Here is a 16,598-nt window from a genome sequence, read left to right as displayed (position 1 = left end):
AAAGTACAAGCAGTTTTATAAAATAATTACAAAACAGATCCATGTAGTTGATTAGCATTAATCAGTAAATACCTATGTAAATACACAGTAACATACAAAATTTTAAATAAAATTTTATTTTTCATTCTTGTTAGAACACATAGATGTCCAATCAGTGCTGCTAGCATGACACTTGTGTTCTTACATCTTTAAATAACCTCTTTGTCCACAGATGAATACAAATTTAGATTCATGCAGAAGTTACTTTGAAGCTAATTTCAATACATTACACCCTCCACAACAAAGCTGAACAACAATACACCATTAAATGATGTGTTTACTGCTCTATGCTACACTGCATAAAACACTTTAATTATCAGAAAACATATTGATTTGTGACATTAATCTTGATGTTGCATTATATCTGTGTGCGTGTTTAAGTGCATTTTTTGCCTTATGTCTAAGAATAACATATTCCTCAGAATTGATACTGAGACAGATGAGGGTGAGCTCAGCAATGTAATTTCTCATCATAATACAACACACACAAATATTAATAGCAGGGTTTTTGGCTGGTGGACATGAATCATTTCTGTAGACAGTGGAGAGCCATCCATGCATGCCCAAGAACAATTTTTAAAGAAGCAGCTGAGATAAAGAGCAATGCAGTAAGGTATGGCAACCGAGTGAAGTCATATAATGATTCCAAGACCTCAGACAATCAGGCAAATCAGGCATTTGTTGAGACTACTTGAAGCATGCTTTCATTCTGACTAAGGGCAACTGCCAGATCTCATTCATTAAAAGAGGTTGTAGACATGCTGGCTGTCAGTTTAAACAACTGTGTGCACTGACTGGCTTTGATGAAACGATGGGAATAAGGACTGATATTTTGTGTTTGTATTAAGAGGCAATGCATTCCTAGGTTTCAGTTTGGATATGAAAAGAATAAAAATTGGAACATTCCAGTTATGTTCCAATACTCGTGTTTTTAATTTGATGTGTTGGGGTGTATGTATCTCAACAGGTGTATAATCATCACTACAAAGCTGTACTAGATGGAATGGAGACTGAGAGCATGATGAAAATCCTTCCAGACCAACGCATCGAAATCTTCAGAATGGGAAACAGCACTGACGAGGTCCTGGAGGTGCATGACTTCAAAAATGTAAGGGTTTATGACATAAGTGTGAGTGAGTGAGTGGTTCGGCTCACATTCTTATTATACACGTCTCAGCCTAGGAGTTGCTGTCAAAATACAGACAGAGCATTTTTCTTTTGCTCTTAGACTGATGATATTGAATCTTTTGAAAAACACTGCTAAGCAAAAGAAAACTGGCAGCAATTACATCTCGCATCAACATTCACACACTTGTTGCTGGCCCCATCTTCTTCCTAAATTACTATGGTCAGTGGAGCAAAGCCACAAAAGAGATTAGTTTCATTCAAGTCATTTCCATGGGAGACCACAATAGGCAAAATCATTCAAATCACATGTTGATTTAAATGAAAGGGGAGTTTGAGCACTGAGCATTCTTCTGCACTTCCTGTAACTTCTACTAACGGTTGGCTCAGGGCAGACTTTGGAATTGATTTTTGTGAAGGAGGGATGTTGCAAGTCATTACACACACTAAAAAACTACAAACCATCTCCAAAGAGCCCAAAGGCTACATCCCATGAATGGAAATGCAAGTGGTAATGCCAGCAGATACACAAGCAAAATCCTTTCTCTATTATTTTAGACATTTCAGAGTGACTTCCAGAAACTAAAGAAAAGATGAAAATCCCAAAACAGCAGCTTATAGGAGACACATCATAGATTGTGTCATGAACCAAAAGCCATAAAGCATCCTCCAGCATGAGTAAGGAGAATAATACAACAGTACATAGCCTATGTTACTGCAATGCAAGGTACCAGTAAATTCTCATTGCATTTTTCAGAACATGTATTTAAGCAATTTCTCATTAGCAAGAGTGCTGTTGTACTAAATATCAGTTGTGATTCAGCTGTTGCTGAAAAGACTAGTTTAAAAGTAGCCTAAATTTATTTGCTGGTCGAGGGTTATTTAAATAGTTTACAGTAAGCCCCAGTGCTGTGACACTAAATATCAGCACTCCTTGAACACAGCTTGTTCAAAGCGGGAAATTATAAATTCTGAATATATGGTTACAAATCTGAATATATAAATGTAAATCTGAATATGCAGATTTAAATCTGAATATATAATTGTAAATCTGTGTCACAGATTCACCTGACTCTCCTGCCACACACAGAACCTTCCCTCTCTCCCGAATACTAATCACCTGCACCTGCTTTCCATCACCACGTCAATCAGCTCCACTACATAAGCCCCACTCACTCCTCACTCGATGTCTGGTCTCCCATGGAATACAGACTCACTAACCTGTGACTTACCTGTTCTCCCAAAATTCTCCAAGTTTCCTCTCCAACGTCATTCCAGTGATCTCTCCATGTTTCCTCTCCAAAGTCTACTTCAACTTGTGTGTGTTTCACCTCATGGATAATCACTCCCTACATCAACATGAACTATCATCAGGTTTCTGTTAATCACACCAGCTCAGTTCTGCATGTTTGTTACTCACCTGTTTCCCTGTTTGTGTTTAGTCAATAAATACCTGCCTTCGGGTTCAAATACCATCATCGAGTCTGGGTTTCCATAACAGAAGATCAGACCAACAAAAAAGCTTGAACCCAGCAGGTCCGGACAATTTCAGGAGCTGGTTGACGCTCTTCACCATGCACTAACTCCACTGGTTAACCCCTCAGCACATCCGATCCCGACCAGCACTCCCTCCACCTCTTCTTCTTCACCGGTCTATTCTGGCAGTCCCATGGTCAATCCAGCACCATACTCTGGATCAGCAGAGAACTGCGGCGGCTTCCTACTCCAATGTTCGCTCGCCCTAGAGATGCAGCCACATCCATTTCCCACCGAGCTCCTTCCGCTGCCCATAGCACGTTGACCTTGGTCACAACTAGGAGTTGACTTTATCACTGATTTGCTGTCCTCTGAAGATTTCAGCTGCATTTTAGTGACAGTGGACCGATTCTCCAAAGGCTGTAAGATGGTTCCCCTCAGGGGTCTTCCTACCACCTTAGAAAGTGCCGAAACCCTATTTAACCATGTATTCCGTAATTATGGGATCCCCGAAGACATCATCTCTGACAGAGGTCCCCAGTTCATTTCGAGAGTCTGGAAAGCCTTATTCTCTATCATGGGTGTGACCATCAGCCTCTCCTCTGGATACCATCCGCAGAGTAACGGGCAGATGGAAAGGAAAATCCAGGAGATAGGCTGATTTCTCAGAACCTTCTGTCATCACCACCAGAACCGTTGGAGTCGCTTCCTGTCCTGGGCCGAGTACACACACAACTCCCTGCATCAGCCTTCCACCAATCTTACTCCATTTCAGTGCGTACTCGGCTACAAACCTCCTCTCTTTCCATGGTCCGGAAAACCGTCCAACATCCCATCTTTCAACCATTGGTTTGAAGAGAGTGAGAGGGTCTGGGACTTGGCTCACCACCACCTGCAATGGGCTGTGTGCCGCCAGAAGAGCCACACCGATGCCCGGAGATCTTCAACTCCAGTTTACCAGCCCAGGCAGAAGGTGTGGCTCTCCACGAGGGACATCAGGCTGCACCTCCCTTGCAAAAAGCTAAGTCCCCATTACATTGGTCCCTTTACCATCACTAGACAAATAAACCCAGTCACATACCAACTCCAAATTCCACCTCAATACCGCATTCATCCTACATTCCACATCTCCCTTTTGAAACCTCACCACCCGTCTCTCTCCCCTCACTCCTCAGATCCTGGTCAGGCTGATGAACCCCCCCAGCCACTAATTCTGGAAGACGGACCTGTCTACGCAGTCAGAGACATCCTGGACTCCCGGCGCCGCAGGGGTCGTCTCGAGTACCTCATGGATTGGGAAGGCTATGGTCCCGAAGAAAAATCATGGATACCTCGAGACAACATTCTGGACCTGACCCTACTCACCAACTTCCACGACACTCACCCAAACCATCCAGCTCCTCATGCATGGGGTCAGCCATGGCATTGGGAGGTACGTCCCTCTGGAGCGGTGCGTGGAGAGACTGGTAATGTCACAGATTCACCTGACTCTCCCGCCACACACACACAACTTTCCCTCTCTCCCGAATACTAATCACCTGCACCTGCCTTTCATCACCACGTCAATCAGCTCCACTACATAAGCCCCACTCACTCCTCACTCGATGGCTGGTCTCCCATGGAATACAGACTCACTAACCTGTGACTTACCTGTTCTCCCGAAATTCTCCAAGGTTCCTCTCCAACGTCATTCCAGCGATCTCTCCAACATCTACTTCAACTTGTGTGTGTGTCACCTTAAGGATAATCACTCCCTACATCAACATGAACTATTATCAGGTTTCTGTTCATCACACCAGCTCAATTCTGCATGTCTGTTACTCACCTGTTTCCCTGTTTGTGTTTGGTCAATAAATACCTGCCTTCGGGTTCAAACACCATCATCGAGTCTGGGTTTCCATAACAATCTGAATGTATATTTATAAATCCCAATATATAGTTGTAAATATAAACATATATTTATAATCTGAATATGTAATTGTAAACCTGAATGTTTATTTTAAAATATTAATATATTGTTAAAGATCCTGAAAAATAAATATTACAATTATAAAACATAGGAATTATTAAAAATAATTATAAATCTGAATATATAATTGTAAAGCCTAACATATATTTATAAATCTGAATATATTTTAAACAAAAATATATAGTTATAAATCTAAATATACAAATGTAAATCCTGAATATATAAATGTAACTGTAAATATATACAGTAGTTATAAATCTGAATATGTAAATGCAAATATACATTCAAAAACTAAATACAGTACATATATAGAAATAAATCTGAATATAGAATTGTAAATCCAAATATATATTTATAAATTTGAATATATTGTTTTAAATCTTGAATATATAAATTTAACTCTGTACATGTAGTTATAAATATGTATATAAAATTATAAATCTGAATAATTGTACATTCAAACATGTAGTTCTAAAATCCTGAATATATAAAGTAAATGTATCTCTAAATATAGAGTTACAAATCAGAATATATCAAATGTTAATCCTGAATAATTCAAGGTAACTCTGGAGTCACAAATTTCATTTCTCAGTTAAAAAAAAAAGGATAAAATGCATACTGGCAAATAAGTGCAAATGAACATTCTGCATTTATGAATTGCACATTTTCTCATTTACTGCAGTCATTGTAGTCTTGTAAAAACAGTAACAAAAGAGTCTGAGTGCAAAGCTTTAAATTATTTTGCCAATTATCACTGTCTCTGTCCATCAGTGTGGAGAATAACAATGATTAGTCTGTTCAACAATAAGACAAGATGAGCTATCTTACTGCCCATTTGATGATAAGAGAGGTCAGTAAAGATGCAGGGGGAATTTCTTAACAAAGTCAAAGTCTGTCTATGATTTCCTAATACAGAAACTGTATACAGCAAGGGTCAGTTTTCCAGACAAAGATTCAGTCTGATCTCAGATCTAGTAATGCTATTAATAGTGATTCTTCAATACTAAATAGGTTTACCTCCAGGCCTTAACTTCACCTGCATTTGGAATGCAGCATTTGTTGTCTCTCAAGCCAAAACCTGTGCTGGCGGAAGCAGGTGTGGGCATTAACATACAAGTAATGTTCCAATGATTAGAGCAACACTACCATGCCCTCTCTGCCAATCAGTGCTTCCAATCGAATAATTGTTGAGTTGGAAAGCTGTGACAGAGCATGCACACATTTAATCTGGTTAATAGCAAATGTGTACTCCAGCACTCTTTCTTAAATCACATTCTTTTCCCAAAATTTGTTATCCCTGTAATGAGGAGTCTCTTCATTTTCCAGTTGACCAGGCTCAGCAATAAATGCATTTCAACAGGAGAAACTTTAGCTCCTTTTTGCATGTAAAAGCAAGCCATTACCAGAAATTGAAGAGCAATTTGTTACAATCATTTTAGGCACAAACAATGCACTCCTTTTTTATTCCTCTCATAACATTTTGCTGTTTTTGCTAATTGGTAAGCTTAGGTGAAAATGACAATTGTTGTTTCTGTGAATGTTGTTAGTGTGTCATTAAACAGAGGTAGCGAGAGCAAGGGAGAGCGTGTAGTTAGCTGCAATGACATGCATTTTTGAAAGATGCTTCCATTAATGCATTTTTACAACTAGTATGTTCCTGTAGCTCAACTGGTAGAACATGGCACAAGTAATGCCAAGGGCATGGGTTTGATTCCCAGACACAAAATTATACCCCAAATGCCAGTTAGTCATTTTGGATAAAAGCGTTTGCCAAATACAGAAATGTCATGTCTAATGTAATACTGCAGAAATAATTCAACTCTAATGGGTTTGCACTCACTCTCACTTTTCTCATACTATATAACAGAAAAATGAGAGCAATCGTGGGATGTGTGGATTGCTTAATGTATTCCCGAACGCAGTGAGATATTGTTTTTATTCAGCTGAGTGAAGCGTTTGTTATGTGATAGCCTTTATTTCCCTTGAAGACTACTTTCAGACAGTAAAGCACTGAGAACTTTCTTCGGATGCTCCTGCTAAAATGGGTTTTTCTCTTTTCAAGTGTAAAGCAATGAATTCTGTATGGAAGACCATCAGCTGTGTCTTTCAGGAAAAAAAGATTTTCACTTCACCAAACAGATTAGCTATGCAACACGGACCATAAGTGCTGCAAATCAATGGGCTTTGCCTATGTATAATCATATACCTCTCTGCTGGCTAAGACTGTAGACCAATAATCATATGTTGTGGCTGTAAAATTATTCTTGTTGCATTAGTTATATAACATGCACTATATCCTTGCTGTGATAAAAAGGTTTTGGGTTGTTGTGCAAGAGTATTCAAGATCAATTGCTTTTGAATTAGGCAATAAAATACGGTTAATCTAAATAATATCTGTATCTTCTAGGGAATAATGGGTATCCGTTTTGCCAAGCACCAGAGATGCTACATCAGGACTCAAACCAAGCAGCTTCCCAAGCTGATGGAAGTGGATGCAAAGAATGTGGATATAGAGGTATCAAAATCAAATCACTTTTATTGTCACACAGCCATATACACAAGTGCAATGGTGTGTGAAATTCTAGGGTGCAGTTCCGATCAACATAGTAGTTGTGACAGTGATGAGACATATACCAATTTACAATAACATCAAATTAACACAGCACAATTTAAAGTCTAATATACACATAATTACACACAACACAATATACAAATAATAACATACACTGTACAGTATACAATACACACAACATAGATACACATTATTCAATAAAAAAAGTATATATAGTATATATAGAATGTACAGTAGGTTGTATTGTACTGTATTGACATTCAGGCTGTCGGTTGATAGTAAGTTGTTAAGAGAGAATATAATATAATAATAATATAATTTATGACAGTCCGGAGTGAGATATAAGAGTAAGAGTAATAAAGTGCAGTGCTGATGTATTTTCATCGTGGGAGATCAAGAGTTCAAAAGTCTGATTGCTTGGGGGAAGAAGCTATCATGGAGTAATCTGGTGCGGGTCCTGATGCTGCGATACCACCTGCCTGATGGTAGCAGTGAGAACAGTCCATGGCTCGGGTGGCTGGAGTCTCTGATGATCCTCTGAGCTTTTTTCACACACCGCCTGGTATATATGTCCTGGAGGGAGGGAAGCTCACCTCCGATGATGTGTCTGGCAGTTCGCACCACCCTTTGCAGTGCTTTGCGGTTGTGGGCAGTACTATTGCCGTACCAGGCGGAGATGCAGCCAGTCAGGATGCTCTCTACAGTGCAGGTGTAGAACCATGTGAGGATGTGGCGGTTCATTCCAAACTTCCTCAGCCGTCTCAGGAAGAAGAGGTGCTGATGAGCCTTCTTCACAACGACTTCAGTGTGGATGGACCATGTGAGTTCCTCAGTGATGTGGACACCCAGGAACTTGAAACTGCTGACTCTCTCTACTGGTGCTCCATTGATGGTGATGGGACTGTGTTCTCTGTCTTTTCTTCTGAACTTCACCACAAGCTCCTTTGACTTACTGACGTTGAGGGAGAGGTTGTGCTCCTGAAACCAGTGTGTCAGAGTGTGCACCTCCTCTCTGTAGGCTGTTTCATCAGTGTCAGTGATCAGACCTACCACCGTCGTATCATCAGCAAACTTAATGATGGCATTGGAGCTATGTGTTGCCACACAGTCATGTGTGTACAAGGAATACAAGAGTGGGCTGAGAACACAGCCCTGTGGGGCTCCAGTGTTGAGGGTCAGCGATGAGGAGATGTAGCTGCCTATTCTAACCACCTGGTGTCTGCTTGACAGGAAGTCCAGGATCCAGCTGCACAGCGAGCTGTTTAAACCCAGCGCCCAGAGTTTCTCATCTAGCTTGGAGGGCACTATGGTGTTGAATGCTGAGCTCTAGTCTACAAACAACATTCTCACATAAGTGTTCTTTTTTTCCAGGTGGGAGAGAGCAGTGTGTATTGTAGATGCAATGGCATCATCAGTGGAGCAGTTGTTGCGGTAAGCAAACTGCAACGGTTCTAGAGAGAGAGGCAGCACAGAGCAGATGTAATCTCTGATTAGTCTCTCAAAGCATTTGCTGATGATGGGGGTCAGAGCAACTGGATGCCAGTCATTTAAGCAAGTTATTTTTGATTGCTTTGGAACAGGCACAATGGTGGATGTTTTAAAGCATGTGGGGACTACAGACAAAGAGAGAGAAAGGTTGAAAATGTCCATAAAAACACCAGCCAGCTGGTTCACGCACGCTCTGATGATGTGGCCAGGAATGCCGTCTGGGCCCGCGGCTTTGCGGATATTCACCCGTCGGAAGGATCGGGTTACATCTGCTACAGAGATGGAGAGTGAACTAACCTCTGTAGCTTCGGCCACGAGAGCTCTCTCCGTGAGGGCGGTGTTATTTCCCTCAAAACGAGCATAAAAAGTATTTAGCTCATCCGGGAGAGAGGCAGCGGTGTTCATGGCGGAGTTTTTATTCCCTTTAAAGTCCGTGATGATGTTAATTTCCTGCCACATGCTTCTAGAGTTGGTGGTGTTAAACTGTCCTTCAATCTTGTTCCTGTACTTGCGTTTTGCTGTTCTTCGGAGGGCATAACTGGCTTGTTTATGCTCCTCCGCTTTCCCGGAATTAAAAGCGGAGGTCTGCACATTAAGTGCCGCGCAAACATCGCTATTTATCCATGGCTTCTGGTTTGGATAGATCCGTGTTGTTCTGGTCAGAACGACGTCCTCCATGCACTTTCTGATGAAACACATTACACTATCAGCGTAAAGCTCGACGTCGTCATCAGAGGAGGACCGGAACATCTCCCAGTCCGTGTGATCAAAACAGTCTTGTAGCGTATAGTCTGATTGGTCCGACCAGCACTGGATCGTTCTGAGGGTAGGTGCTTCCTGTTTCAGTTTCTGCCTGTAAGCGGGCAGAAGCAGAATGGAAGAGTGGTCCGATTTGCCAAATGGTGGGCGGGGGAGGGATTTGTAGCCATCCCGGAAGGGAGAGTAGCAATGGTCCAAAACCCAGTCCCCTCATGTGTTGAAACTACTGTGCTGGTGGTATTTTGGTGCGACTGATTTGAAACTGGCTTTATTAAAGTGCCCGGTCACAATGAACGCAGGGTGCGCGGTTTCCTGCTTGCTCATAATCCCGTACAGTTCCTTGAGTGCCCAGTCTGTGTCGGCTTGTGGAGGGATGTACACAGCAGTGATAATGACCGCTGTGAATTCCCTCGGTAGCCAGAATGGTCGACACAGAAGCATGAGAAATTCCAGATAAGGAGAGCAGAAAGACTTGATAGAATGTACGTTCCTCTGATCACACCAGGATTTGTTGATCATAAAACATACACCACCACCTCTGCTTTTACCTGAGAGGTCTTTCGCTCTGTCTGCTCGGTGCACGGAGAACCCCGCGGGTTCAGTGGCTGAGTCTGGAATCTCCGCAGACATCCAAGTTTCCGTAAGGCAGATAATACAGCAGTCCCTCGTCTCTCGTTGGAAAGAAATCCGCACTTTCAGCTCGCAGAGCTTGTTATCCAGAGACTGAACATTTGCCAGTAGAATACTGGGTAGCAGGGGTCGATTTGCGCGGTGTCTTACTCTGATGAGAACGCCGGCTCTGTTTCCCCTTTTCCTCCTGCGTTTCCGCGTCCGGACTGCCCAGACAAAGGGCTCCGCTTGCGTGTTTGTAAACAGCGGGTCGGCATTGAGGAATTTGAAGTCCGGTTTACGGTGTGAAATTGCTGATCCAATGTCCAAAATTATTTGTTTGTCGTAGACAATAAGGCAGACAACATCCAAGACAAAAAACATAAGAATTGTAAACAAAATAAGCAAAACACTACCATGTTGTGTCGGAGCTCGCAACGCAGCAGCCATACTCGGCGCCATCTTGAGTATTCTAACTTCTCCAAGCTTACATATCTCAGCGATTTGCTTCAGTAATACAGAAAAAAACATAATTAATTTTGCAACAGAGCTCAACAGAAGAAAGGTGTAAGGCTGCAGAAGGAAACTTACTCCAACCATCATAATTTATCCACCATTCAACCAACGCCCCCCCCCCCCACACACACACACACACACACACACCTCACCCCCTGAACCCACCCTCATCTCATCTCCCCTCAAGCAGTTTCCACAAAAGTATAAACTTGGCTCTCCTGTGGCCGTGAATTCATCCGAAAGTCCACAATCCCATAACCCCTTTGTGTTACACATCAAATGGTGTTTGCTGTCAATACTGAACTAATATAAATTTTTAATCATCTCCTCTGAAGCCTCAGCCCAAATAGCCTTAAGGAGAGAGAGGTCCTTGGGAAAGGTAAGCCATTAAAATGGTATTTGAAGATGTTTGCTTCGTAAATTTCACTTGACTCAGGGCTGAAGTGATTCATCTCTGTTCTCCTGCTCTAATGGCAGTCTGTGATGCTCAGCAAGAGTGATGGGCAAAATTCTATCAATCAAACATCCAATTTATCTGTGTCACAGAGAATGGCAAGGGGTTTGGAATGTGCTAAACTCTCTTTCAGGAATGCTCCATCGAAGTTTATATTTGAAGGAAGGAGGGAGTGCGCAAAAGTGCACCTTTGCGATTTGTATTAAAAATACACTGATCTATTGTCATCGCAAGTCCCAGACATCCTCTTTGACTTTTGGAACAGAAGGTATTATAGGCAGAAACAGCCTGCATGTCCTCTCCCTCATCGTTTTAATGTCTAATCCATGTTTACAGATACTAATTGCGAAGCAAACGCCATATGTCGCTGCTGTTTCTCCCTTTTTCGCTCATTGTGAAACCTATTTAGATTTTTCGGCTAAGCTTTATTTCACAGATGTGAAATCAATCAGTGTTTGGCCAGGACTGAAGCAGTGGGGCTAGAGAGAGAAAAAGAGAAACAGGGATGTGCCTGAAACTCCAGAGTGGGACGGGACACATGGCACAAGATGGATCAAGCTGTTTGCACCAAAAAGACGTAGCTAACCAGGATAACATTCACATAAATGATCCCATTTTTTGGATAAACAGCTTAAACAGTGACAAAAATATTAGAATTGCAAGAAATGGGCTTCAGGGTTGCTAACTGTCTTTATTTACATTCCTGCCTTCTCTAAATCTTGTATTATACACATACCAGCATGGAGGCCTGAGATAAATCAGGTTGCTATTGAAACCAAAGATTGCTTGTGTGTATAAGAGAGAGAAAGAAGCAGGCCATTCTTTTCATGGCTGTGAGCATGTTAGGGAAGTAGGGGTTAAAACCCACATTATTAGCTCCAAGTGCAGCTGAGCCGCAGGGCATGTGACTCTGGTCCCAGAGCACACTGCCTTAACATGCTTTACCACAAAACAATGCTGGCTGTGGAGAAACTGCACGCCACTGATAAGGAAAAAAGAGCCTGTGAGCACAACCAGGTGACAAGCATAAATTTTATGCTGCCAGTTTGTTTACCATTTTCAATTTTTTAATTATGGAAAATGATGAAAGCCCTGAACTTCCCTCCGGTCTCCATCTGCCCAAATGTCTCCTGATGAAATCATGGCCGACATTCCAACAAGTCTCAGGATAAGCATGGTCTTTCCCTCATCTTTTTCTCAGATTCTATACCTACTTTCAATACATGGCACTTTCCACGAATAGGGTTTACCAAATAGAGGGTTAAACACTTTTTCGGCAAATAGTCAGAGAAAGGAGGTGTTCACTAACCTTCCGAAAATGTTTATCATCCACCTCAATATTTTATGAGCTATTTTGTTGTATTTTGTTTGTTTTAAATGATGTTAGCAATTTTTGCAACCATGTCTACAAAATTGTGAACATGTCTAAATACAGCTTTAAACCCTGTTTATTGTGATTTTGCAATTTTATATCAATAAACATTAAATTAAATAGACAAAAATCATTAAAAATCATTAAAAAAAATAAATAAATAAATAGAAAAACAAAAACAAAAATAAAACAGAAAAGGGCATCAGGGTTGCAAATGTAGCCTAAATTAATCTACCGTATTAGAGGCAAGCTTGACTGGGATTGGGACCAAAAGTCCCAAAACACAGAAATTTGAACCACTGCCCCCGTGGCCGAAGCTTGAAGTGTTGAATGTATGGGCACGCTTGAGCTCTAGTTTCTGGATTAAATGTCCACAGAGTAGGGTTGCTCCGATACCAAAATTTTGGCTTTTTGGTACCTCGGATATAATCAACAAATAAGAAGCCTCTTTCATTTTTTATGAAATTACACAGAAAATGACTTGATTAAAATAACTGCATAAAGTCTCACAGATACAAATTATGCGTTTTCTGTTTAAATGTTTCTGGACTCCATGTTAAATGATTTAATTAAATGTTAAATGTTAATATTAAATGGTTTTTAATCAAATTGACACATATAGTTTTAATCAAATAAAAATATAATACTTTTTTTTTTTTTTTACAAACATTTGCGGTTTTATTTTTGGTAAAATAAAATGCTGCACAACAGAGCTGCACAGTATTAATGAAAACATTAATGAAAAAAAATCTGATTACCTGCGGCACAAGGCTGCTTGCGTTTGTGATATTGCTTACAGATAAAAGTAATAATAATAATAATAATAATAAAACAACCAGTTAATACTACATAATTGTTATTATGAGGATTATTGCTACTTTTTGAATATAAAATTTTTATACAGTAGTTATATTTTTCTGTCTTCAATTTCACGCATCCATTTGAATCCACAATATTCTCAGCGAGTCCACTGTATTTCGCAAGGTGGGCAGAATTTCCAGTTGGCTAGCGGAAGTGCAATTGGTTGGCGCTTTGTGTGTAGCCGGTCACAGCTTGCCTGCATGTCATGCAGGTAAGATTCATGCTTTTTAAATGATGTAAAATGTCTCAAAAATAATAATCAAGCGAAACTAAATTTTTGTCTAAAACAACAATGTTATGATCAGAAACCACTCGCAAAACACAGCCCTCCTGTCCCAGATGCTGCTGCTTCAATCAGCTGCCTGCAGAAGGATTGACTTAGGAACATCAAAAGGCTTGGAATAATTTGTTTGTGTGCTTTTTTCACTTTATTGGCAAGAGGTCAACAGCGGGGTCCGTCTACGATAGAAATCCAGAAATGGTTACATAAACAATAGCATTATTGTGCTAACAGGTGTGTGTACATGTGCTGAAGTTCATTAGAAATGTTGAGAGTTTGTTCATTTCTATTTAGCAACTTTTTTTGTGAATGCTTCACATGTTTTGAAATGGCATTATAACTGAGTATAAAATGGAACAGTGTTTTTTTTTTAACTGTCTGTGAGTAGTGACAATGTTTTCAACTGTTTTCATGCTGTGATGCTAAATGGATAAATTCTACAGTGAAAGACGATTATTATTAGATGAGACATGTACAGTAGTGAGATGTTTTATCACATTTGAAATTAATTGTATTATGATTTTCCTCTGCCTTGCATTTTTCCTGACTGCAGTTCACTTTCTTTTGAATGGCTTTGCAGAAAGTGTTTGTCTTCCCTTAAGGGGAAAAGGTGATTTGGGAAACAGTGTGGGCATTAATTTAGTATCAATTACATTTATTAGTACAGTCAATGCTTTTAATAATACATACTGTTTTATAGTTGCTTTACAGAGAACATTGAACTTTTGTGTACAATGTATCTGCAGTAAGTACATCTCTATACAACAAACTCTTCAGGTTTTGACTAGACTCAATATATGCTTTAAAATAAGCATAATTATCTACAGATCTCAAAACATGTCCAACTTTATAGTCTGCGCAGGTTGTTCCATCGATGGATAAAGACTCAACAAAATGCTTCTATTTGCGATATTTGGCCATAATCCTGAAACCCATAATCATTAACAGATAGGTGGGGGAGAACAATATCGCCTTGCTATAATTCTGTGATAATTCGTTCTCAAGTTTCTGTCATTTTTAATGCTACGTTAGTACATAACATAACAGTTATTTACGCTTAACCAGAGGTTCCGGACACATCGCCCGCAAAGTGTCACTGGTCTCAGGAATATTGTGGATAGAGTTTTCATGTTAGCAGGACTTTTATTTTGACAGACCTTTGAGTTCTTCCTGTTTTTTGCGCATTAGTTATATCAAGCTTCCCATTAATGCTGGGATAATCCCGTTGTGACTCTCGAGCTGAAATCTCTGAGCTCCTCCTAAGGAGTACATTTAAGTGTTAACAGCCGTTTAAACTCTAAACACATTGCATGAAAATTAAGCACCAGTAGTGAGTGCTGCGTTTGTGTGTGTGTGTGTGTGCGCATGTGTGCACATGAAGCAGATGACAGAGTAGAGCGGCACCTCTTGTTCATTCTGTAGCATGCAGTGCATGTGACTGTATAATATTTAATTCAATTACATCCTTCTGCTGTTTAATGATCACACTTGGCCATATCCAGAGGTTTTTTATTTTATTTTCAAATTGTCATCGATTTCATCTCAAAACTATCACATCTCATATAATTTTGCTAATGACAGCATAGTGTAATATTGTACCGAAATTAGCAACAAGATGGTAGCGTACCACTTTAATTTTTTTGGTATCCGATACTTCGTTAGTACTGGTAAACTAAGCTACCTCCAAGCTGTGCTCATCACTGACTGTGTTAATCAGTGGTGTGTGGTGGACTTTTGAGATGAGGAGGCAGAGTGCCATCTCAGTGTTTTTTTATTTTTATTTTTTTTGTTCAATGTAAATTCCTATTTCAGTTCCAGTTGACATTTAAATAGCTTTCAGGTTAAACCATACAGATCTGAAATCTGATTCATGACAACATGTGATATGAAAAAGTAGGCCTGCATAAAAATATGTAATATAAAAAGTCACATATTTAGCTTATAAATGCAACAACATAATAACAAAATACTAAAAATTTATGTTGTTCTACTGTAAATGTAACATATATTTTCCTTAAATCAGTTTATTATCATCAAATTTGTATAGGCTATGTACATATATGCCCAAACAAAATTAACATTATATATGTTAATTGCCATATATCAGATTTCTGCATGGGAAGGCATATGAAATACCTTTTAACTTACACTGTAAATAAACATGAAATACTTATTTTTGTAAGTTGATATTAACACTATTTATTAAATCAAGCCAAATCAAAGACTCATCAAGCATATGCATTATTTTATAATCATTTTTTTCATTGCCTCAAACAGGGGCAGACTGGGAACAATAATTGGCCCTTTGCGATGTCAAGTTGTTGTTGGGGGGAGGGGGGGTGGTGTTGTGGCAATGTGTGTCACTGTCTCTTTCTGCATATCGTGACCCCCTTCGGCATATCGCAGTACCGTTTCGCAGCCCCTTTCGGTGGGCGGTCCACTGGGAAAAGTCCCGGTTCTCCTGATGGCCAGTCCGCCTCTGGCTCAAAAACAAAACCTACAAGCAACAAGCATATTTCATGAATATTTCATCTGTTTGCCTATTATTTTTAGTCATCTTATTTTTGGATCATCCATCATCAGTGGCGGTTCTAGCTTGTATGGCGCCCTGGGCAAAACCCGCTTCAACGTGCCCCCAAAGTTGTTGACCTTGTCTGGGGGGGGGGGTTCTTTGTGGATGCCTCATGCCGCCCCCCGCAAGATGTCGCCCTGAGCAACTGCACATGTCGCCCATGCCTAAATCCACTACTGTCCATCATCTACTCCTTGGTTAGCAACACTGAGTTCGTGATGGCATGGATCTGTACCTTTAAGAGCGAGTGCTCACTAAAAAGAGTGTCACTCACCTACCATTTCAGATTTCAAATAATTTTAAGTTCATTTTGATTTGGATGTGACCAGAAGTGCATTTGTCTGTGTCTGTTAGTTGTTTTCTGTGCAAATATTTTCTGCACTTCCATCAGTTTGTCCCATTCATAGCGATCTGCAGAGACAGGCTGTGAGAACAAGAGTTTAAGAGGCGGGCACTATTGCATTGATTGACAGCATATTGAACAAATCAGCACTAATCTGAGCCAA

General features: G+C 40.2%; 1 protein-coding gene across 2 annotated transcripts in view; it reads left to right on the top strand.

The window, feature by feature from the left end:
- Positions 1-16,598, top strand: part of LOC127418374 (tenomodulin-like) — an 86,628-nt gene that overhangs the window by 51,782 nt on the left and 18,248 nt on the right. For both annotated transcript variants that reach the window (XM_051658996.1, XM_051658997.1), the window contains exons 3-4: positions 1,007-1,147; positions 7,017-7,124. In XM_051658996.1, coding sequence (XP_051514956.1) covers positions 1,007-1,147; positions 7,017-7,124 — 249 coding nt within the window. The remainder of the gene's footprint in view (positions 1-1,006; positions 1,148-7,016; positions 7,125-16,598) is intronic.

The sequence above is a fragment of the Myxocyprinus asiaticus genome, chromosome 27, assembly GCF_019703515.2.
Source record: "Myxocyprinus asiaticus isolate MX2 ecotype Aquarium Trade chromosome 27, UBuf_Myxa_2, whole genome shotgun sequence".
Taxonomy (NCBI): domain Eukaryota; kingdom Metazoa; phylum Chordata; class Actinopteri; order Cypriniformes; family Catostomidae; genus Myxocyprinus; species Myxocyprinus asiaticus.
This window is presented reverse-complemented; position numbering and strand designations above follow the sequence as displayed.